The sequence below is a fragment of the Dasypus novemcinctus genome, chromosome 26 (genome assembly GCF_030445035.2).
Source record: "Dasypus novemcinctus isolate mDasNov1 chromosome 26, mDasNov1.1.hap2, whole genome shotgun sequence".
NCBI classification, from domain to species: Eukaryota; Metazoa; Chordata; class Mammalia; order Cingulata; family Dasypodidae; genus Dasypus; species Dasypus novemcinctus.
The window spans coordinates 11,425,402-11,447,341 of NC_080698.1; the positions used below are offsets into that span (position 1 = coordinate 11,425,402).

General features: G+C 62.7%; 1 protein-coding gene and 1 long non-coding RNA gene across 3 annotated transcripts; both read right to left on the reverse strand.

Annotated features, from left to right (window-relative positions):
* Window positions 1-1,054: 1,054 nt before the first annotated feature.
* On the reverse strand, window positions 1,055-2,067 carry LOC131276044 (uncharacterized). Its single transcript, XR_009183524.2, has 2 exons — window positions 1,911-2,067; window positions 1,055-1,371 (listed from the first exon to the last, which is right to left on the reverse strand). It is a non-coding gene; the product is annotated as an uncharacterized lncRNA (long non-coding RNA).
* An 8,372-nt stretch (window positions 2,068-10,439) lies between these two features.
* C26H3orf18 (chromosome 26 C3orf18 homolog) lies at window positions 10,440-21,893 on the reverse strand. Of its 2 annotated transcripts, none has more exons than XM_004451786.4 (5): window positions 19,999-21,893; window positions 18,091-18,460; window positions 15,665-15,690; window positions 14,917-15,064; window positions 10,440-13,317 (listed from the first exon to the last, which is right to left on the reverse strand). In XM_004451786.4, the coding sequence occupies exons 2-5, from the start codon at window positions 18,322-18,324 to the stop codon at window positions 13,255-13,257; spliced, it is 471 nt and encodes a 156-aa protein (XP_004451843.1). In that variant the 5' UTR covers window positions 18,325-18,460; window positions 19,999-21,893; the 3' UTR covers window positions 10,440-13,254. The 2 variants fall into 2 exon arrangements, with proteins under 2 accessions (XP_004451843.1, XP_004451842.1); XM_004451785.4 differs by having other exon boundaries at window positions 10,440-13,335.
* Between the last annotated feature and the right edge of the window lie 47 nt (window positions 21,894-21,940).

Sequence of the window (21,940 nt, forward strand, 5' to 3'; positions counted from 1 at the left end):
TATCTGGGAAGGCAGTGGGCATCCCTGATGGGGACAGGGGCTGAGTGGCCCGTGTGTGGCTCCTCCGACGGGAATGAGCGTGGGAAGCAGCTAAGCGGCCTCTGCCTTCAGCCGGCCTGCAGGTGCGCCAGAGTCCCAGGGGTGCCATCCTCAGCGCACTGAAAGCCACTCCAGGGCTTTGTGGCCCGCTGCAGCCACCCAGAGCCAGGTCGGAGGGCGCTCTGTCCACGCCCCGGAGCTTAGGCCCCCCTGCAGCCCTGCCCCCTCCTTCTCGCCTGCCCCAGCTGCCCCCACGCACCCCTCCCAGGCCAGGTCCCAGAGGCTGGGCTGTGCCGCCAGGAAGCCGCAGTCAGGCCAGGTGTGGAGCAGGGCGCCTGCCCCCTCCTGGCAGGAGGAAATTGGTAAGGCCACGGGCACTGCTGTGCAGAGGCAACTTGAGAATTTGGGCTGCTCAGGGGGTTTGGAGGGTGAGAGCAGAAGCTGCGCCAGGGCCGTGACCTGGAGCCAGGTGGGCCTGCAGCCCCCATGGGCCCTCGGGGCTCTGGGGGGCTGAGGCTGTACACAGCCCAGAGGCTCCCACCCCTGCGCAGCCCCTGCACCCCCTAGGTCACCCCCATTAAAAAGCAAGATAGGGCGGCAGACTTGTCCCAGCGGTCAGGGTGCCCATTTGCCACATGGGAGGTCCGCGGTTCAAACCCCGGGCCTCCTTGACCCGTGTGGAGCTGGCCATGCGCAGTGCTGATGCGCGCAAGGAGTGCCGTGCCACGCAGGGGTGTCCCCCTCGTAGGGGAGCCCCACGCGCAAGGAGTGCGCCCTGTAAGGAGAGCCGCCCAGCGCAAAAGAAAGTACAGCCTGCCCAGGAATGATGCCGCACACTTGGAGTGCCGACGCAACAACAAAAAAAGAAACACAGATTCCCGTGCCACTGACAACAACAGAAGCGGACAAAGAAGAACACGCAGCAAATAGACACAGAGAACAGACAACTGGGGCAGGGGGGCGGGGAATAAATAAATAAATAAATAAATCTTAAAAAAAAAAAAAGGCAAGATAGTTTTCATTGAGCAAATATTTACTTGGTGTTTCCTGGGTGTCAGGCGTGGCTCTATGCCCCTGACGAGCATGAGCTCCTTTGATCCCGTCAGACAGAGGTGACCTGCCCCACCTACAGATGAAGAGACGGAGGCGAGCGGCTTGGGGACTTGCCTGGTGTGGCAAGCCAGCTGAGCTGGGATCCAGAGCAGCTTGTTCACGCGGCAAGGGGCACTCTGGAGAGTCCAGTTGCCCGGGTGTTCTTGGGCAGCGGTCTCTTTGCTGTCAAGGCACCCATGGTGGAAGGCAGAGCTGATTCGCCAGGAGTCACCCTTCTTCCTGACAGCCGGAGGGGGACCTGGGGTGAGCTGTATGGCCTCTGCGCCCAGTCTGGCGGCCACGCGCCGCGCTCTGCCACCAGCAGGCGCTTTGCAGGAGCCGCGTGTTTCCTGCAGCCTGCCTGGCTGGAGACGGGTGATGCGGAGCCGGCGCTGCTCCCGCCCGCCCCAGGCCCGCAGCAAGCACCCCATCCCGTGCCTTCACTCGTGGGGATGCAGAGGAGCCAAGAGAACACGTCAGGCACCCATCTGGGGCCCGGGGCCTGATTGGGACCTGGGGAATGCAGGGATAAGCCAGCCCCCCTTGGGGCCTGGGCTGGGAGTCGGCGCTGGGTTCAAATCCTGCGGGACCTGAGACGGGTCACTTAAGCCGAGACTTGGGTTCAAGTGGGGCGGCTGACTGCTCTCATGGCAGCTCCATGGTGGGGCAGGGCCAGCTAACATCAGAGAAGGTTTTGTCATCTTTCTGAGCCATGCCCCAGGGGTGGGGTGGCACTGAGAGGAGCTAGAATTTGAGGTAAAGGTGGGACAGGCACTCACAGGGGAGGTGGCGGAGCCGAAGGTGTGCAGTGAAAAGCTGGGGACAGAGCCGTCGCAGCTCTGTGCTTGAGCGTCGGCAAGCACAGGGTCGTGGGCACCTAAGCGCACAGTGGTGACCAGGCAGTCTCCTCCGTCCCAGCCCTGGTCCAGAGCTGTCCTGGTATGGGGCGCGGGGGGCGGGTAGCCAGCCGCTCCTGCCCTCCAGGCCCAAGATCCCCAACTGCTGACACCGACCTCAAGACGTCACCCACCTCCCCTCCCCTCCACCCACCCGCCCGCGCAGTAATCTGAGCCTGCACTGCCACCTGGTGGTCACGTCAGGAACTACTCCAAACAGTGCCCCCGCCTCCCTTCTTCAAGGAACTATGATTCTGCCCCTCCCCGTCAGGCTGGGGCTGGGGATAGGCGCCCTGGGCCTCTGTGGAGTAGCAGAGACGGAGCAGGTCTCTCTAGGGGAGTCATTCAGCAGCACCCATTTTATATAGTGCCCAGCCCTTGGCCTGGATTCTCCCAGATCCATGCCCCCAGTGGGAAGGCAGCGCGCCTACCGCCCGCAGGGCCGGCCCGGCTCCATGTAGGTGCACCACGTTTGTGATTACCTGCCAGGTCTCCGTCGTGAGTGTCCCGGCTGCAAGGAAAAGCCCAGCAGCCCTGCCACCTTGCCCCCTGTCCAGCCTGACGTGTTCCCTGCTGCCTTGTGTCCAAACCTGATCCAGCCTGCGAGGCGCAGTGCAAAAGAGAAGCCTGGCCGTGTCCCCGGTCGGAGCTGACCGGCCCTCCTCTGCATCTGTCCCCTCACCTGCACAAGGTCACTGCTTGGGGAGGGGCGGTGCCGTGGCTGGTGCTGCCGTCCAGCTCGTGTGCCCTGCAGGGCCCCTCCGAGGCCAGCCCCCTCTAGGTGCGCCTCGGCTCCGGCGCTGAGAGGTGGGAGCGCTTGAAGAGAATGAATGGAAGGGGAGAGGCGGTGGCAGCTCCACTCCAGGGGGCATTCTTTCCCTCTTTGGGAGCATTGGGGTACGAACTCTGGAGTTAGCCCTCCTGGGGTCAAATCAGAGTAGTGCCAAATGCTAAGTAAACGTACTGCTCAGTGCCTCAGTTTCCCCATCCGTAATATGGCGCCCGCTCTGGGGTGGCTGGGGGATTACGTAGGCACACACCAGCTCTGATTCCCTCTGCAAGGGCCCAGGAGGCTCACACCTGCAGCCTGCATCTGACCCATCCTCAGCCAGGGCTTCAGAGCACCCCTTTAACGACCCGCTATCGAGCTGCTGATAAATGCCTTAAGCCTCTCATAATCTGGTGTTCACAGGCTCTTCCAGATAAAAAGCCTCTCACTGAGCTCCAGTTAGGGCATTGCTTCACCCTCTGGGGCCCCCAGCCCACTGGCGTCGGGGTGAGGGTGGGGCAGGGGCTCAACGTCAACCGAGAGGGACCTGAGTGGCAGGGCTGGGACTAAGATGAAGCTGGTGAGGCACTCGGGGTGCAGAACTGAAGGAGGCTCTCACTCTCTGGTGGGTGCTGGTGCGGGGTCAGCACCCAAGAGTGAGTGCCTCCTTAAATTTGGAACTGTAGAGGCCTCACACCTCACCCTAATCATAGCCCTGCCAGTCAAGCCCCATGTCAGGTCCTGCGATCTGGGCCCTGATCTCCATGCTACACAGATGAGAGGGGCTGAGTGCAGGGGAGACATCTGAGGGCGGGGCTGCAGGAGAACCCAGAGCCCCCCCCCTGCAGGGGCTGCCGCAATGCCTGGCACCGCCAGCAGGTGGCAGCATGGGCTGGCATTGGGGGCTGGAAGGCAGGCTCCGGAGCCCATTGTGCAGTGCCTGCTGGGTGTCCCGCCACACTCGAGCATCCTCCTGCCTCTGAGGCTTGTCTGAGGCTCCCTTCTGGAATGGGGTAGGAGAGTGCCGAGCCCCTGGTTCTGCCGGATGGCCCCATTTTCTGGGAGCTGGGTCTCTGGAAGATGGGGTGACAGTTCACCCCCACAAAGAGCCACTGCAAGTGAAGTCAGAGCTTGCCAGGATCGCACCCATCCAGTGTAAGTGTTACTAGGGCTAGATCCCTGCCCTCGAGGCAGCCCAAGGCCCACTGTCAGGGCCCCTCGGGCAGCCCCCAGGGTGAGCAGGGCTGGATTGCTTTGACTCCCATTTCTGGGAGGAGGAAACTGAGGCTGATGGAAGTCTGGCGAGTTGGTGTTGAGAGCCCGGGCCGGGGGCTCTCAAAAGGGTGTCCTCAGTCCCCAGCAGAGGGGAGCCCTCTGAGTCACTCACTGCCCGTCCCCAGGGCCACACAGCGCTCCGCAGATGCCTGGGAGGTGACGGGCGATCCTGATGGCAACGGGAAAGATGGGCCTGGCCCCCGATGTGAGCTGACCTACCGGGCCAGGCGCAGGACACGTGACGTGCATTGTCATTACCCGAGCTCCTGTCTCTCGCTGCACCTCTAGGAAGTGACCTCACCCACCCCTCTTAACCCAGGCCTCCAGGCCTCCCAGAGAGCTCTAGGGCTGGGTGCACAGGGATGGCTAGGGTGGACTCGCCCCTCACCCCCCATCTGACCAGTGGCCAGAAGACAGGGACCCACCAGCCCCAAGGCCTGGGACATCTGCTGTCCCCCTTCCCACTTTCTCTCAGGTCAGACCCAGGGGCAGTTCCGTGCAGAGCCTCCATGCCCGCCTCTAGAAGAGGGGCAGCAGGGGCGGGCAGAGGAGACGCCGCGGGGACTGGCTGGGGCTCCGACCTGGGCGTCATCGCGAGACGCTGGGGAAGGCCCAGACGGCGGGCGTGTGTCCACCTGTGCGCCGCCCAGGCAGGAGCTAGATGGGGGGCTTGCGGGATGAGGGGACCGCATGCTCTTCGGCAGTGGTTTGTGGGCCGGGGGGCCGTTCGGGGCTTGCCTCGTGCCGCCCAGAGAAGACACGCTCAGGTCGTCCTGCACACGCTGTGGCCGTGAACCAGCCGCGCAGGGCTCGGGAGAGGTTATCGTCAGTTACGGGAGGGACTCCTTTGTGAATGGGATTTTCCAAGATCCCATTTAGATGAGGTCAGACTGAACCCGATGGGCCTTCATCCACAGGCCTGACGTCCTAATTAGCAAAAGAAATTGGACCCAGAAATCAGGAGAAGCCAGACGCCAGTGGAAATGAGAGGCGCAGACCTGAGGAGGGAGAGGTGGCCGCGTGATGGAGGACCGCCGGAACATGCTGGGCTCCTTGTGCAGGCCGGCCCACCGTGGGGTCCGGGCAGACCAAGACGTAGTAGCCCCACACAGGAGCGGCCCGAGAGGCCGGCGGAGGCCCAAGGAGCCGGAGCCTGGGCCAGGAAGCAGGCCGGGGCAGATGGCCAGCGGTGACCGCAGCCTGCAGCGCCCGGTGACCGTCCACCAGGAGAGCAGGGGGCCAGCAGGCAAGGCCACGGTGCCACCATTGGACACCACACCCGCGCCTGGGGGGCAGGGCTCGGCCGCCTGCTGTGGAGCCACAGAGCTCCAGCCCTGACCCTGGCCTCGGAAAGCTGGCCTGTGCGGGACGTGCGGGCCCTCTCCCCGAGACGCTTAGGTGTCAGAAGCCTGAACCCTCACCAGGGAAGGGGAGGCCGGGGGCCAGGAAGTGGGGGCTTGCGGGAACTTGGCCGCCCTGGCCGGTGTCACTTTCCTGAGAGCCCCGGCCCTGGGCTGTGGGCCCTGGACCCAGGCTGTACCAGGTTCCGACTCCCGCCCTGCTCTGCCCTTCGCCCGCCTCCGTGGGACCGTGGGCTGCTCACCCCTGGCTCCCCAGTCTGCCTCAGTGTCTCTCCTACGAGATGGGAGCGACACAGCCTTCCTTCCCCGCCCCTGTGGGCACCAGAGATGAGGTGTGCTGGCCCCTGGAGCAGAGCCTGGCGCTGCCTCCCCCACCCAGAGACCCATGGTGTGAGCTCCTGCCTGGGGCTCAGGAAGGGCCTGGAACAAGCAGGAACCTGGGGGAGAGAATCCTGCTTGGACCAGAAGGCTGCAGGGGCCTGGGAAAAGGTTTTCTTTATTTGACGCTCTGAATTGCTGTCTTCGTCCCAAGCTGCCTTTCCAAGGTCCCCCAGTCCCCCAAGCAGAGGGCAGGCCCTGAGAATGGACCCAGAGGCCACTGCGGTGGAGACGAGGGGGTGGGGCACAGAGGGGCAGGATTCTCGGCCTTGGGCTCCCCACTAACGTTCTTTGCCTTCAAGATCAGGAGCCTGGGAATCGGATTTGGCTCAATGGTTAGAGCATCTGCCTACCACATGGGAGGTCCAGGGTTCAAGCCCTGGGCCTCCTGACCCGTGTGCAGCTGGCCCATGCGCAGTGCTGATGCGCGCAAGGAGTGCTGTGACACGCAGGGGTGTCCCCGTGTAGGGGAGCCCCATGCGCAAGGAGTGCGCCCCTCAAGGAGAGCTGCCCCATGTGAAAAAAAAACACAGCCTGCCCAGGAATGGCGCCGCACACAGAGAGAGCTGATGCAGCAAGATGACGCAACAGAAAGAGACACAGATTCCTGGTGCCACTGACAAGAATGACAAGAATACAAGTGGACATAGCAGAACACACAACAAATGGACACAGAGAGCAGACAACTGGGTGGGGGGGAGGGGAGAAAAATAAATAAAAACATATTTTTTAAAAAAGATCAGGGGCCTGAGGGAAGCCCGAGGAGTGCTTGGGGGGTGAGCGAAGGGCAGGGACCCTGGCGCCCCGAGGGTCTTGCTCATTGGCCGGCCAAGGGTGGGCACCGACAGCCCTCGCGCCTTCTCTGCCCCTCAGAGCCCATCCACAATCCCTGCCTTTCCTCTCCCATGCCTGGACGGAGAGAGGAGTCCGAGGAAAGCTTCACCCATCTGACAGGTGGCTCAGGGAGGCCGACGGGGGAGGGGATGCTCCCAAGGTCGGTCAAGGGCAAAGCTGGGACTGGAACGGGCCCCCTCCCGCCTCCCTCCTTGCGCCTCCCTCCTTGCGCCTCCCTCCTTGCACCTCCCTCCTTGCGCCTCCCTCTTGCGCCTCCCTCCTTGCGCCTCCCGTGGCCCAGCACGGCCCCTATCCCAAGGTCCTCCTCACCCAGGCAGGTCTGGCTCCTTCTGTAACCCTAGCACCCCTGAGCAGGGCGGGCCTGATATTGGTGCCAAGAAATGTGAGGGGCCATGTGCTGCCAAGCCCCGCACCCCCCCAGTGCTGTGGGAGAAACAGGACTCCAAGCGCGGGCGGCCCTGGCGCGCAGGCGGCCCAGCAGGGTGGTCTCGGCCCAGCCGCTCCCTCTCGGACATCCGCTTCCTCGTCTGTAAATGGGGCTGAGGGGCTCCTGGAGCTCTGGCCTTCATCAGCTGTGGCTTAGTGGCCTCTGCCCCACATGGTCCCAGGCTGGGGGCGGGGACCTGCTCTCCTGGGCCACCAACTGAGCCTGGAAAAGGGAAGCTGGAGCTGCTCTCGCCAGAGTGTGGCATCCCCTGACTGCCACTGCACTGCCGGAGGGGAGAGAGAGACGGCGGAAGTCCACTGCTCTGCTTGGAGACAGCACAGGAAGAGTTTCTTGGTGGGTGCTGTTGTTCCGACCTGATCCACCTTGGCCTTGACCCCTCCCATGGCCTGGGCAGCAGCGGCTGCCTCATCCTGCTCTGACACCCAGACCCTGGTGAGCTGGTGCCTGCACCTTTGCCTCCTCCAGGAAGCCCTCCCTGAGTGAAACTCTTAGAACAGAGAGCAACTGCAGCTTGGCCTCTTCTTTCTTTCTTTCTTTTTATTTCTGTCCCATTCCACCCCCCCCCCCCAGCTGTCTGCTCTGTGTCCATTTGCTGTATGTTCTTCTGTGTCTGCCTCAATTCTTGTCAGTGGCACAGGAAATCTGTGTCTCTTTTTGTTGTGTCATCTTGCTGCGTTAGCTCTCTGTGTGTGTGGCGCCACTCCTGGGCAGGCTGCACTTTTTTTTGCGCAGGGCAGTTCTCCTTATGGGGTGCACTCCTTGCGCGTGGGGCTCCCTTATGCGGGGGACACCCCTGCATGGCACAGCACTGCGTGGGTCAGGAGGCCCGGGGTTTGAACCTTGGACCTCCCATGTGATGGGTGGATGCCCTATCAGGTGAGCCAAATCCACTTCCCCAGCTTGGCCTCTTGATGTCCCAACAGACTTGGCCCTGGAGATCAGGGAGCCCCGTCACCTCTGAGCACATGGTTGGACATGCAGAGAAGGCGTAACTTGCCCCGTGGACTCCTGCATGCACGGCGCGTGCAAGGATGCCCAATGCCAGGGATCCACCCACCCCACTCCATTTTACTACAGCTCTTTGGACTTGGGGACTATTGTGGAAAACATCTCAGCTGGACTGACGGGGACAGGGGAGTCCAGCTGAAGAGCAGTGCAGCTGAGGAGGTTGCTTCTGCCAGGACCCCAGGCCTGACCCAGGATCCCATGAGGGGGACAGGGGGCACGAGAGGGCTGTCTGGGTGAGGCCGGGTCAGGCCTGGATCCTTGGCAACCATGTACCCTCCCACATGGGGCGAAAAGCCCGAGTGGGTCCCAGTGCCCCGTGGAGGAGCTGGGGCTGGTGGAGGCAGTGGTGTGGGGCCCGCTGGGCACCCAGTTGCTCTGTGCCTGGCCCGGCCTCAGGGAGGGAGGCCCAGGACCCGGGGCCCAGGACCAGGCAGGGGGCGTCGGGAGCCGCTGCAAACCCTTAGCTGAGACTCAGAGCCCGGGCCCCTGCTCTCCTGGCTGGGGTGCTCTGGCCAGCAAAGGAGGGAGCGGGGCTACCCCCGAGCCCCCTGCCACCGCCAGGCTGATTCTCGGCCCCCACCCCTGCTCACAGTGCTGTCGTCTGCAGGCCGCTGTGGGGGCCCACCTCTCAGAAGGCTACCTGACCCCTTGGGGGGAATCTGAGAAACCTAATGGACTCTTTTTTTTAAAAGATTTATTTTATGTCTTTCTCTCCCCTTCCCCCCCACTTCATTGTCTGCTCTCTCTGTCCATTCACTGTGTTCTTGTGTCTGCTTGCATCTTGTCATGTGGCACCAGGAAACTGTCGCTTTTTGTTGTTGCTGCGTCATCTTGTTGTGTCTTCTTGCTGTGTCAGCTCTCCCTGTGTGCGGCGCCCCTCCTGGGCAGGCTGCACTTTTTTTTCCATGTGGGGTGGCTCTCCTTGCAAGGCGCACTCCGCACTCCTATGAGGGGGACACCCCTGCGTGGCATGGCTCTCCTTGTGCGCACCAGCACTGCGTGTGGGCCAGCTCCACACGGGTCAGGAGGCCCGGGGCTTGAGCCCTGGACCCTCCCTATGGTAGGTGGACGCTCTATCAGTTGAGCCACAACCACTTCCCCTGATGGACTTAGTGTCAGCAGCTGCGTCACAGCCTTCCTCTCACCCCCACCCCAGGGCGCCTGCACATCCAGGGACCTCACGCACTCTGGGGCACACCAGGGGGACCTTGGGCATCTTACTTTGCTTGCAGGTTACACGGGGGCTCTAGGTCCCCTGGCCCAGGCCCACAGCACTCCCGGATCCAGGCAGGTGCCCAGAGGGCCACGGTTCCCGCTACACGGAGCGAGTGGGGGTGCTTCAAAGCGGAGGGAGCTCTGAGGAGCAGGGCTCTCTGCCGCCTCCGTCCTGCCCACGGCAGAAGGCCCCTCGACAGCGCACGCGGGCCAGGGGCTGTGAAAGGATGCCCGCTGCCGTGCCGCACCAACCGCCCGCCGGCTGATGCCTCCAGGCCTGGGCGTTGCTTCTTCCCCTTGAGCTTACTGCCCTTCCCCAAGGCCCCCGGGAGTGCATGGGGGGGGGGGCCAGGGACCCGGGGGCACAGGCGCTGCCCTGGCCCACCACATGCACGGTCCAAGCACACCGACTGAGGGGTGGGGTGCAGGAGCTCTGCAGCGGGGGAGAGAGGGCTGCCGAGGACAGCGCCGGGTGGGCGCAGGCGAAGCTCACCCTGCCCCACCTTGCAAGGGGGCCCCATGCTCTCCCCTGTCCCTCCCCGCCCGCCCCCGCACCTGGCACTCACACACTTCTTGCTCATTTCTCAGGATCTCCGGCCATTCAAGAGCATCCTCCGGGCCACCTCTAGTCTCCACCTGCAGGTGCTGCCCTGTCCTGAGCCCTTGGGGGCCAGGGGGGCTGGGAGGGGGCTAGACCAGCAGCTCCTGGTGCTCCCCCAGATGCTGCCAAGGCCCCCCCACCAAAGCCTGCTGAGGGAGCGTCTGCCCCCGGCCCTGAGCTCCCCCGGGCACGCCCTGCCCGTCCCTGCCTTCTTTTTCCCGCAGGCACAGCTGTATGCTGGACGTGCTCTGTGCGCACAAACGCGCACCCCTTTTTTCTGCATGAGGTCTGTCTCCTCCCACCTAGAATGGAAGTGCCCCGGGCAGGGACGAGCTTGGTGCTTGTGGCCACCTGCAATCAGGAGGTTTCTGGAAGGAATCCATAGCAAGGCCAGACCGCCCTGCTGGAGTTTCTGGGCTCACCAGCACAAGAACTTTCCTTTACATTCCGAAGGCGTCCCCAGCGTCCACCGGCAGCGAGGCAATGGGATTATTTGATTCACTTTTGCTCAAAGGTGACACTTCACTTTATTAAACAAGAAGATGGCCGCCCTGGAAGGCGCCCGTCCACAGCCGCCGCAGATGCCACAGCTTCTGACCCGCGGCCTGGCGGCTACTCGTGAACGACAGGATTGTTTACTGATGGGTGCGGGGGGCATTTCCCAAAGGGCCCCGTTTAACGGTGAAATTCAGGGGCAGCGGGCGACTCCCTCTCACACCCTCCGCCTGACCTAGGGCAGTGAGGAGAGTTCTGGTCAGCCCAGCAGGCCCAGAGCGCAAGGAGGACACACGCCCGGAGCCTTTCCCCCCATGTTTATTGATCCCACCCTTGGGGGAAGACCTGGGAACTTGTGCAGAATTTGTTTTTCCTCCAGGACTGGGAAAGAGAACTCGAAAACCAAAGAAGCTGGGGCAGAAGGGAAGACGGAGTGACCGTGAGGGGACGAGAGATGAGGGCGCCGCCCGTTACCACAGGGCTACCTGCCCTATGTCGGCGCCCTTCCCAGCCCAGCTGTGGGGAGACTGGAGGGGCAGGAATGGGGACAAGGGTCCTCCTGGACCCCATTTCTTCACATACTGGGTCTTGTGCAGCCCCCGCCTTCCTCCAGGGACAAGGGCCACTGTTGACAGGCCCGGCTGGCTGGCCTGGCGTGGGCAGCCGTGGCGCGCTCGGCCCTCACGTGCCCCCAAAGCCCTATCCCGCAGCCCCCAAAGCCAGCCCGTCACCCACCACGGGGCCGAGAGGCTCACCCTCGCCTTGTTTCCGGGGTGCTAGCCCCAAGGCTCGGCTCTCTGGCGGAGGGTCAGGAAGCCCCTCAGAATCCTGATTTGTGAACTTTGGTGATAAAACTGCGTCAGTCCTGGGCACACTGGGTCCCAGCGTTAAGCTCCCGAGCCCTTCGCAACCCGCGGGAGGGTTCCACACTCCGAGCCCCGGCGGCTCCCGCCCCCGGCCCCTTGTGCCCCGGTTAAGGGCATATTATTTTGTGTTTCCCGTCAGCTCCTGCGAGCTCTGGGGTGCTCCTCTTCCCCCTGCTCCCACAAGGTCCCATCCACTTGACCTCTCCACCCAAGGGGGTGCAGGCAATGTGACCCCATTCCACAGCCAAGAAGATGAGGCCCCAGAGCAGCCTCGAACCCAGGGCCAGAGGCACGTCCTCGGCTGGATCAAGGAAAACCGCCTGGGCGGCCACCTCAGGGCTGGCCCCCAGCACCTAGCCCAGTCCCCTCACCCACCCTGTCCTCTCCTGGGGTTTCTCACTAGGAGTGTCACAGGCTCACACTCTCTTCGTGTAAACATCTTAATTACATCTTTAATGCTCTCACACAGAGATGCTGTGAGTTAAATTATAGCTTCTGTGCATCCTAAATTATCCACAGCCCTCCAGCCGGCTTAAGTGCTAACGTATTTATAGCATCTTGAGGAGGGAATCTATCCAGAACCTTCCCCACGCGGGCCTCCCAAGACCTCATCTCCTGACACGTGGCATTTGCCCAACAGAAGCGCCGCACATGTCACCCCCACGCTCCCTCCACCCCAAGGACGGCGGCGGTGGCGAGGCCGGGCACGGGGCGTGCTTCTGCGCGGGCTCGTGGGCACGTGTGTGCCCTAAGCAGAGAAAAGGCCCAGCTCTGGGGTCTGGCTCTGCGCAGCGACCTGGCCGGAGGCCCCCGGCGTCAGCCCTGCCCCACCAAGCGGAGGGGGAGGCCAAGCCCAGAGAATCCTTTCCTGCCCCATCAACCCCTTCCTGCAGATGGCGGAGGTAGAGGGAGCGAGCCTGGACTGGGCTCCTTGGGTCTGTTTCCTCCCTTTCCTCCGGGCCACCGGAACTTCCCCACTGGGGCCCCAGAGGGCCCCGGGGCCCGAGACAGGCAGCCGCTTCCAGAGGCAGCTTAGCCCGGCTTTTCGGGCCTTGAGAAGAGACAAGGTGGGTGCGGAACCCTCACCTGCGCTTCCCCACTCCCTGCAGCCCCTGAACACCCAAGGTGGCAGGGGAGGCTGCCCGCCCCACTGCGCTGCCGGGGTGAGGTGGGGGCCCACGGGGCGGGTGGAGCCAATGCCGAGGGCTCCACCGAACCCCCGTGCTGGGCCAGGCACCCGGCTGCACGCGGGCACGCTCCTACACAGCTGGGGCCTTTCGGCAGGTCTGGGGGCACTGCCTCCCTCCACTTCCTTCTCCCTATGCCCCCACCCTAGCTTGGGCTCAGCAGATAGCTGGCTGCCAGGAAGGGGTGGCTGGAGACCCCACGGATCCTCTGGATTATGGATGGACCAGGCCACAAATGCTCTCTTCCTGGTATCTTTGCCCCCTGGGCAATTTTAACTCTGTTCCTGAGGCTCTCAGGGTCAATAATAGGTGACCCTGCCACCTGCCCCTATGACCTGGGTGGTCACCTCTGTCTACCCTTGATAAGGTACCAGAATGCAAACACAGGGCTCTCCCTGACAGATACGACCCCCATCCTCCTTCCCCTCTCGCCTCCCTCTCCCACTTCCACCAGATTCCAAGGCGCAGCCCCGGCGCCGAGGGCCCGGGGAGGAGACAGATGCCGGCCTTCCGGCATGGAGGCTGCCCTCCGCGCCAGGGCCCTCAGGCTTGGGGAGGTCAGTGGCCAGCGGCCCGGCCTGGCCAGGGGCCTCTCTCAGAGCCTGGAGAGTCAGCAGGTGTGTCCGCAGCCCGGCTGGGGCCCGGCCTGGCCCTCTCCTCCTTGGCAGGGCAGGTTCCGAGAGCAGGTCTTGACTTCCGGGCAGCGGGCAGCTCTGCGTGCACGGAGCAGGGCGTCTCCATCGGCGCTTCGGGCCGGGCCCCCGACCGCTCACGCGTGGATGGCGTTGGCTACGTCAGTGAACACCAGCCGGCTGGGCCTCTGCAGGGGGCCCTGGGAGGGGAGGGCGAGCTGCAGGGAGACGGGCAGGGCGTCAGGGCCCTCCACCCAGGCCGTGCCTGCTCCACCCGATCACCCCCACCCTTGCTTCCTGGCACCGGCGTGTGCTTGCGTCCAGCTGTGCCTTCTGCCTGGAGTGCCCTCTCTGCCAGCTTGGTCCCGAAACGTGACCTGGCTTGGAGGACTCCTCCCCCGCCCCATGGCCATCTCCAGCTTGTCCTGCCACCTCGCTGGCACTTACTCTGTGGGCCCAGGGCTTGCATTAATTATGTGTGTACCCCCTTCTCCTCTGCACCTCACCCCCAGATCCGAGCGCAGGGGCTGGCACAAGGGAGGCACACGGAAAACCACCGTCAAATGGTCAGCAGCCGAGGGCCGGGCCTGTCCAGGTGCTCAGCCCCATCTCCTGAATAGCCTGGGGGTGGCCAGTCCTGACCCAGGTCACACAGAATGGTGGCAGAACTGGGGACGGGGGGATCTCTGGACTCCCAGCCTGGGGCCAGAACCCTCCAGCAACCCGAGGAGTCAGGGCAAGGAGGGCTGTGGAAGGCCAGATGGGGCTGGGGGAGGCCGGGTCCCCTCGTGACGCTCTGGCCCTTGGGGATTTCGGGGACTGGGGAAAGGGGTCAGCTGCCCAGGGGCTCTGGCAAGATGACCGGGCAGGCATCCATCCCTTGGGACCTAGGGGGCAGGTTCAGCCGGGGTCTCCCCCTGCCTTGGGTCTGTTCGTGACAGGACCCCTACTCTGAGGGGCCATTATCCAAGAGTCTGACCCCAGTCACAACCCTCAGCGGGGGTCCCAGCCCCCACCCAGCTCTTCCACTGATCCTCTCCTAATTTCCCAGCCAGTGCATGAGGCAAGAAGTAGGATTTTCACATGCAGGCGAGAAACTGAGTCTCAGGGAAACGGCTGTGGCTCAATCAGTTGGGCTCCCGCCTACCATATGGGAGGCCCTGGGTTCATGTCGTGGGACCTCCTTGTGAAGGCAGGCTCACCCACATGCTGCGGAGAGCCGCCTGGCCCGCAAGCACCATGGAGTGCTGCCCGGCCTGCAAGCACCGTGGAGAGCCAACTTGACAAGGTGACGCCAAAAAAAAAAGGGAAACAAGTGGAAAAAAAACCACAGAAGAGCGTGCAGCGAATGGACACAGAGAGCAGAAAGCACGCAAGCCGCAAGGAGGGGGGGAATAAATAAATAAATACAGACACAGAAGAATGCACAGCGAATGGACACAGAGAGCAGACAGCAAGCAAAAAAAAAAAAAGCCACAGGTGTGGGGCATAAAAATAAAAACAACCAAAATAACCGAGTCTCAGTGAGGCCAGTGGGGCTCCCAAGATCACCAGGGTGTCAGGGGCAGAGCCAGGCTGGCCCCAGGGCCGTCCCTGACCTGGCCTGGCGTGGTGAGTTTGAGAGTGGCCATGGAAAAATTCTACCTGTTTCTAAACAAACCTGACCCAACCCGTATACCAAATAGTTGCCCCTGGACCACGGGGCAGGCGCCCAAAGGCCGTGTGAGGGCGGAGGGAGGATGGGTGGAGGGCGCATGAGTGGGCTGCGGGCTGGGCCGGGGAGCCCGATCGGTGCCCACCTTGCCCTGCATGGCCTGCCCGGAAGCGGCAGCCTGCATGGAGGCGGCGTCCCGCCCGTGTTCCAGCAGCTCCTGCTCCAGCTCGTCCTGTTCCTCCGTGGGGTCGAAGTTGTACATGGGCATGAGCTGGTGGCGCAGCTTCTCCAGCCTGGGGTGGGGGGCAGAGGCTGCTAGGGGCAGAGCAGGCCCTTCCCCTCCCAGCAGCCCTCCCGGGCCTGCCCACCACCGGCGGGGCCACTGCGCACGACCACCTTTAGGGGCCTAAGATTTCACCCAGGAGCAAATGGAACACATTTGGCACTTATGGGACCAGCGCTACCCCTTAGATGGGTGGCCAGAGGGAGAAGTTGCTCATTCCTGGGGCCGGGTGGGGCCACGGGCCGTGGAGCTGTCGTCCACAGGCCACAGGGTCTGCCCGGGCAGGTCTTGCTGGGAGCCCCAGCCTCGGGGCACTGGGGGAGCGGTCAGTGGCAGGCAGCTCAGGGGGGCAGGGCGAGGGCAGCTGGGCAGTTGGATGGGGGACGCTCCACTTTCTCCACACCCTCCCTGGCCCCAGGGTCATACCTGGGTGCCCAGAATCCTCATACCTGCTTCCCTGTGAGCTCCCCTCGGTGCCAGGGGCCCTGAGACCTCCCGGGGGAGGGCCTTTGGGGGTGGGGGACACTTTCTCCTTTCCCACCCATGGCCCCTGGAGACCAGCCCAGCACCGCCTCGGGGCCGGGGTTTGTGGGGGCAGCTGGGGAGTTACCTCTTCTTCTTCCTGATATACAAAACCTGCAAGAGAAGGAGCAGCATCAAAGGGCTGGGAAGGGGGCCCCAGCCAGCCCCACAGGCCCCTGGGGTAGGGGACACGTGGGCGCTGGTGAGCGGGGCTTCGGGCCCTATCCTGGTGACGCCGATGCCCCACAGCCGTTCCCTTCTTGGATGCCCAGGCCGGGGCTGCAGACTCAGGGGTGGGCGCCTGGCCTGCCAGGGAGGAGCCCTCGCCTCAGAGGACCGCATGGCCGGGCCTGGCCCGCGACGCAGAGGGCTCTCCAGAACTCTTATCCAATCCCCGTACTGTTGTCCCTGCTGCTCCCCCTGCCCCAACTGCTGACCCCCCACCCCCACATCTTCCTTTCCAAATTTTCACCACCACTCGCTGTCCAGCTTCAGCCCCACCTCCTCCAGGAAGCCCTTCTCTACTGGTTCTGCCCACCCCCAGCAGTTTTTCCTCTTGTGTGAGGCACACAGCTGGCACCAACTTGTTCCTCCTTGTACGCAGCACGGCCTGCTCAGGACTGGCATGAGGAGAGAGGAAGCAGCATTTAGAGAACATCTCCCGACCTGTCCCCCGGGGCCCACAAGCTGTTTCCTGCCCTCCACTGCCTTTGTGCCACCACCTCCCTACCTCTCTGCTTTTGGGCCACCTGCCCTGGCCCTCTGAATGCTCGTCCACAACAAACGGTAAGCAAGGGAGGCTTCTGAGTCCAGGGAGGAAAGCTCTCACTTGAGATTTACAAGGGCACGTTCTAGGCCCGGCTCTGTCCCTGTCAGGGTGCACGGGAGCCAAGGGGGACGCTGGCAGCCTGCCTGTCCCCGCAGACCTCTCAGGCCCTGCCCTCGCTCTCCACGTGCCGCGCTCTGGCCCTGCTGGCCGGCGGGCAGCTGCTCTCTGACAGCAATCCGGAGCCTGCGGGGCCCATATGGCAACCCGGGTTTTCCAGCAGCTCCCGCCAGGCTGTGGTCGGACCTTTCATAGCCTATTTGTCCCAGCCACATGCTCCTGAGCCTCAGGCCAGCAGCCAGGGCCTGGGAGAGCAGGATGCAGAAGGCTGCTATCGCCAGGCCGCCGCGGGTCCTCAGGTGCACCCCACCCACCCTGGCCTCAGCCTGGACAACCTCCAGGGGCCTCTTGGTAGCATGTCACATGTCCATGTATCATCTCAGGGGCGGACACCAGATCTGGAGGCATCGTACTCAGGAGGAGGGACCCTGGCGGCCCTCCCCTCAGCTCCCCTCACTCTACCTCTTCTCACGACTCTGAGGCCAAGCCTCTACCGTGAGGTCTCAGCTCTAAACTCACTTCCTGACACAGTGGCTATGGCAGTTGCTGAGGGCAGGGAGAAGGAAAAAGAGGTGTGCTATGGGGGCATTTTCGGGACTTGGAGTTGTCCTCAATGATATTGCAGGGACAGGTGCAGGACATTATATATCCTGCCAGTACCCACTGAACAGACTAGGGGAGAGTGTAAACTACTACATAAACTATAATCCATGCTGTGCAGCAGTGCTCCAAAATGTACTCCTCAAATGCAATGAATGTGCCGCACTAATGAAAGAAGTTGTCGGTGCGGGAGGAGTGGGGGGTGTGGGGAGTGGGGTATATGGGGACCTCCTATTTTTTAATGTAACATTTCGTGTGATCTATGTATCTTAAAAATAATAATAAAAAAGAAAAAAAAGGAGAATGTGAGATTGATGTACAATAAAAGCTATTTAAGCGATGTAAAAATAAATAAATAAATAAAGTCCCTTCTTCGGCGGCGCTGACTGCCCAGCCTAGGAGAGTCACCCTCCCCCGATCAGTCCCCAAACGTATTCCCGCAGGCTTCCCTTGGAGCCCTTGGTTGTTACCAGTCTCCCCCGTCCCATAAGAGCCACAGGGTAGGACCTTGTCTCCCCAGCCACTGCTGGGTCCCAAGGGCCTGGGCCAGGGCGGGTACCCAGTCAATAATTATCAAGCAAATAAATGCATGAATGAATGAACACTGATCAGCAGCCTGCTGCCCCTGGGAGCATCCTACCAGACTCCACAGCCCACGGTCCATCCCAGCTGCCTTCTGGCCTCTCCTCCTCTTGCACCTCCCACACTCCCTTGCCTCCCTGTCCTGCCTGCTGCTCACAGATCCTCCCGCTTCCCTCTCAACTCCTGGCCACCAAGACTCTCCACCTGCATGCTCTCCTCCTTGACGTCTATGTGATTGGGCCTGGCTCACAGCCCAGCTCAAAATGCCATGTATTCCTCGGAACCTTCTCTGGTTCAGCCAATCGGGAGTCAGCTTCTTTGGTCTCTGGGCCCCAGAGGACAAATCCCTGGAGGAGGGGAGGGATTGCCTTCGGATTAGGTTCTCTGTAAATCCAAACACTGACCACATCTCCACATCTCCAGCCCTCGCCTGCCCCAGCTCTCACCGTGGCCACAGCCAGGCCAATCACCGTGATGATCCCGAAGGACAGGAGCATCGTGCCCACGCCGGCTGTGCCACCAGCCACGTCAGGGATCCTGGTGCCGTTAAAGCTGGTGGCTTCTGGGCTGAGGGTGGTGGTCTCGGGGGCTGGCCCGTCTGTGGCCAGCTCCAGGTCAGGCTCAGCAGTGGGCAGGTGGCTGCTGAACCAGCCTCTGGCAGACGGGATCCTGGAGTCCATGCTGATGTAAGAGGGCACTGGGCAAGAGGTGCCTGCGGTCAGTCAGCCTGCCCCTCACTTCTGAGGTCAGGCGTGTCGAGCCTGTGGTCACCTGCACAGCCACCTCCTTATATAACGGGCCCTGCTTCCCTGCGAGCTGGAAAGGAAAGAATTAAAATTGTGAGCCTGAGTGTGGTGGCTTGGCCGTGAGATGAAGTCCCTTAAGGTCCTGAAGGCACTGGGGAAGTGAAGGCTGGAGGGCCAGGGAACGTTCTGGGGACATCGGGACTCGTGCTTTATATATCTGTGATTCCCATGTGAATTTAGGGACATGAAAATAAAGCCCTGCCCACCTCCACTTGTCAGGAAAGCGATCATACCTGAAAGATGTGAAAAGCAGTGGGGAGGGTTGAAAGAAAAGGTTCCTCCCCTGCTCCCTCTTCCTCCCACCCCACTTGGAAAAAAAAAAGACCACAGCTGTTCCCTGTGCTGGAGGGACACACTTGCCCTGGAATCAGGCAGGCGTGCCTTTAAATCCCAGCCCAGTCACGTAGCGGAGTAACCCGAGGTGCTCTCCGCATCTCAGTCTTCCTGAATCTACCGTGGGGGTTCTGAGAAACTCACAGGGTCACAGGGCCCCTAAAATATCAGAATGAACCAGTCCCTAGAAGAGACTCAGCTTGGCACAAACCCCCCTACACAGGAGGTGCCCACCACATGTCAGCTCTTCTCCCCCTGGCCAACCCAATCAGAAAAGGCCAGGTCACAGAGGCCCCTGGACCCAGCCTGCTGATGACCCCGGCTGTGCGTGGGGTGGGTGGGGGCAGGTGTAGAGATACTCTGGAGAGCATGAAGACAGGAAGGAGACAGAGGCTAAGTTGGGACCTCTGGCCAGTCTTTTCTATAAGTTCTTGGGGTCATTGGATCCCCCAAAGGGAGTCTAGGGGCTGCCAGGGACTGGGAGAAAGGTGATGAGGGCATATCTTCAAGGGGCAGAGATGGAGCTCCTATGTTGAGATGCCCCATCTCCTCTTCCCGCCTGCCCTGGGGGCAGAGGGTGGAAGATGTGCCCAGACCAGGGTATGGCTTAGGCCTTCCAGGCCAGATGGCCGTGGGTGAGGCAGGGTGGCAAGGGCCCTCAGCCAAGCTGCAGAGGCCTAGAGGGAGCGGGTGATGCACAGCTCACGGCTGGACACATACCTGCCCTTGCTGGCACATGGGCATATGTGGGGTGCCCCCCTGTGCAGGTGCATGGCTGTGCATGGGAGTGCAAGGGGTGTGTGCACACCCAGGATGGCCCCTTAGGAAGGGGCAAGGCTGGCAGAGCGACACGCGGCGGTGGGGACGTTCATCGCTCTCTGCCCACTCCCCCAGGGTAGCCTGCACGCTTCAGGAATCCTGGGTTCTCTTCTTGGCTCTGCCTCTGACCCCAGGCGTGACCTTGGGCTGGACCCTTAACTCTTGCTCTGGGGTTCAGTTTATTCCTCTATCCAAGGGAGAGGACGGGCCCTGCTCACACTTTCTGGGCTTGCCTCGGGGTCCAAACGATAAGGGAGGGAAACCGGGTGACAGGGATGGGCACCGCGCACCGTTCTCTATCAGCGCCCCCAGCCCCCCTGCTCCAGCCCCCGTCCCCGCCCCCGCGACTCTGTGATTCCTCCATCCTGGCACCAAAGCGGCAGGCTCAGCACTTACTTTATCCTTTCCGGCGCGCCGAGCTCAGCCGGAGCGGCTGGAGACGGTGGCCGCTGGCAGGGAGGACCCCGAGGACCCGGGTGGGGGACGGCAGGTTGGACCCGGGGTCCGCGCTCCTGCAAGCTGCGAGCTGCGGACCCGGCCGGGCACGGCATACGGCGGGCAGCCGCGAGCGCCGGTTCTGCGGGGCGAGGCCAGGGTGGATCGGACCGGGACCCACGGCGGGGGCAGGGAGGTGCCGGCAGCCTGCGGGGGTCCCAGATGCTCGGGTGCCCCGCCGCCCCGCCCGCTCCGCGCCCCCGGCCTCCGATTGGCTGCCAGGCCGATAGTCCACGCGTCATTGGCCAGCTTGCCTGTAGGCTCTGGCTCCGCCCCCAGCGGGAGCCTGGAGCCGGGAGCCGGGTCGCAGTCCTCCGGGACCACCCCTCACTCCCTCGCTAGCGCCCAAGCCCGGCGGAGGGCCCTTCCCGAGTCAGGACTCGAGCCCCCGGCAAGCCCGGGCTCCACCCCGCCGGGAAGCCTCGCGCACCCAAACGCAGGCGCACGCCGGAGGCTCGGGGAGGGCACTGGACTCGGAGTCCTTGGACCTGCGGTGAACTCCGATCTGTCTCGACCTCCTTCTGGCTTTGGATCTTGGTCAAGCTGCTTTCCCTCTCTGGGCCTTGACTTCCAGCTCAGATGGGGGCTCAGGTGTAAAGTTCTTGGTAAAAGGGCCCCCACTCCGGGCTAGAAATGGGGAATCTTCAGTCCAGAGAAGAAGTGGGGGGCGCGGCGGTACTGTTGTCGGGCACCCCGACCCAGGCAAACCTACTCCTGTGCCCTATACCCCTCACAATAGCCTCCACCCATGGCTTCCCCCCCCCCCCCCCCCCCCCACAATGGATTGTACAGTTGACTTCCAAACCCACTCAGGCGGCGGGGAATGGCCGGAGGGCTCCATTGCCCTCTGTCCTCCTCCTCTCCCACATTTGGCTTAATCCAAGGCTTCTCTCCTCGCCCCAAATCCTTGGGTGCGAGTTAGACGAGGTACACCTCCCCTCGCGGGCAGGGGGCGCTAGCAGGGGAGGAGGAGAGTTCAAGTAGCTGCAGTTCCAGACATCCCCCCCCACCCCCCCCATTACGCTGTGCCCAGGCCCTGAGGGAGGGGGAGGAGGCCAACTCTCAGGGAGGGGCCCCGGAAACTCCCTCGTAATCCGCCGTTTTCAAATAAGTTTATGGGGGTCGCCCACTTGGCTTGTCACAAAGGCAGGTCCCCAGTCTGGGATGTAGCCCTGAGAGCTGTGTATTTAATAAAAGTCCGTCTCCCCAGCAGATTCTGGCGAGTACCACACCTTGCGGGACACTGACATGCCTTGAATTTTATAGGAGAAACAGGGGCCCAGAGAGGATCGGGGCCCAGGACAAAGCCGCGCGACAAGCCGGCCACGGAGTCAATATTTGAACCCAGACCTCCGGCGTCGGAGTTACGGTTCCCGGTTCCAAATTCCAAATGCTCTGCCCCAACTCAGACCTCGGTTCTGGTCGCCACCCAGGCCACCTTCAGCTCCGGCCAAGGCTCTCAGGCAGGTCCCGCCCCTAACCCTGGCCCCGCCCACGGTCATGCTAGGCCACGCCCCCGGACGTCTGGCTCCACCCCCAGAGCCCGGGCCGGCTCGTGACTCGCCCCGCTAGTCGCTGGCCATTGGGCTCCTACGTCAGGCCAAGGCCCGGTCCCTGCAAACCTACTCCAGCCGTCACCGGGGGCTGGAAACATATCTCGGCCATGGCCTTCAGGAAAACCGACCGGTCCAGACCCCTGTGGACACGCGTCCTCTCGCTTTCCCGCCCGTGGGCTTGCGGGAGTAGTGGGCGTGACGTTCACAACCTTCCCCACAGTCCGCAGGGGTGTCCCGGGTAGAACCCGGCGGCTCTAGGAACCCTAGAGCCGGGGCAACGGGTTCCG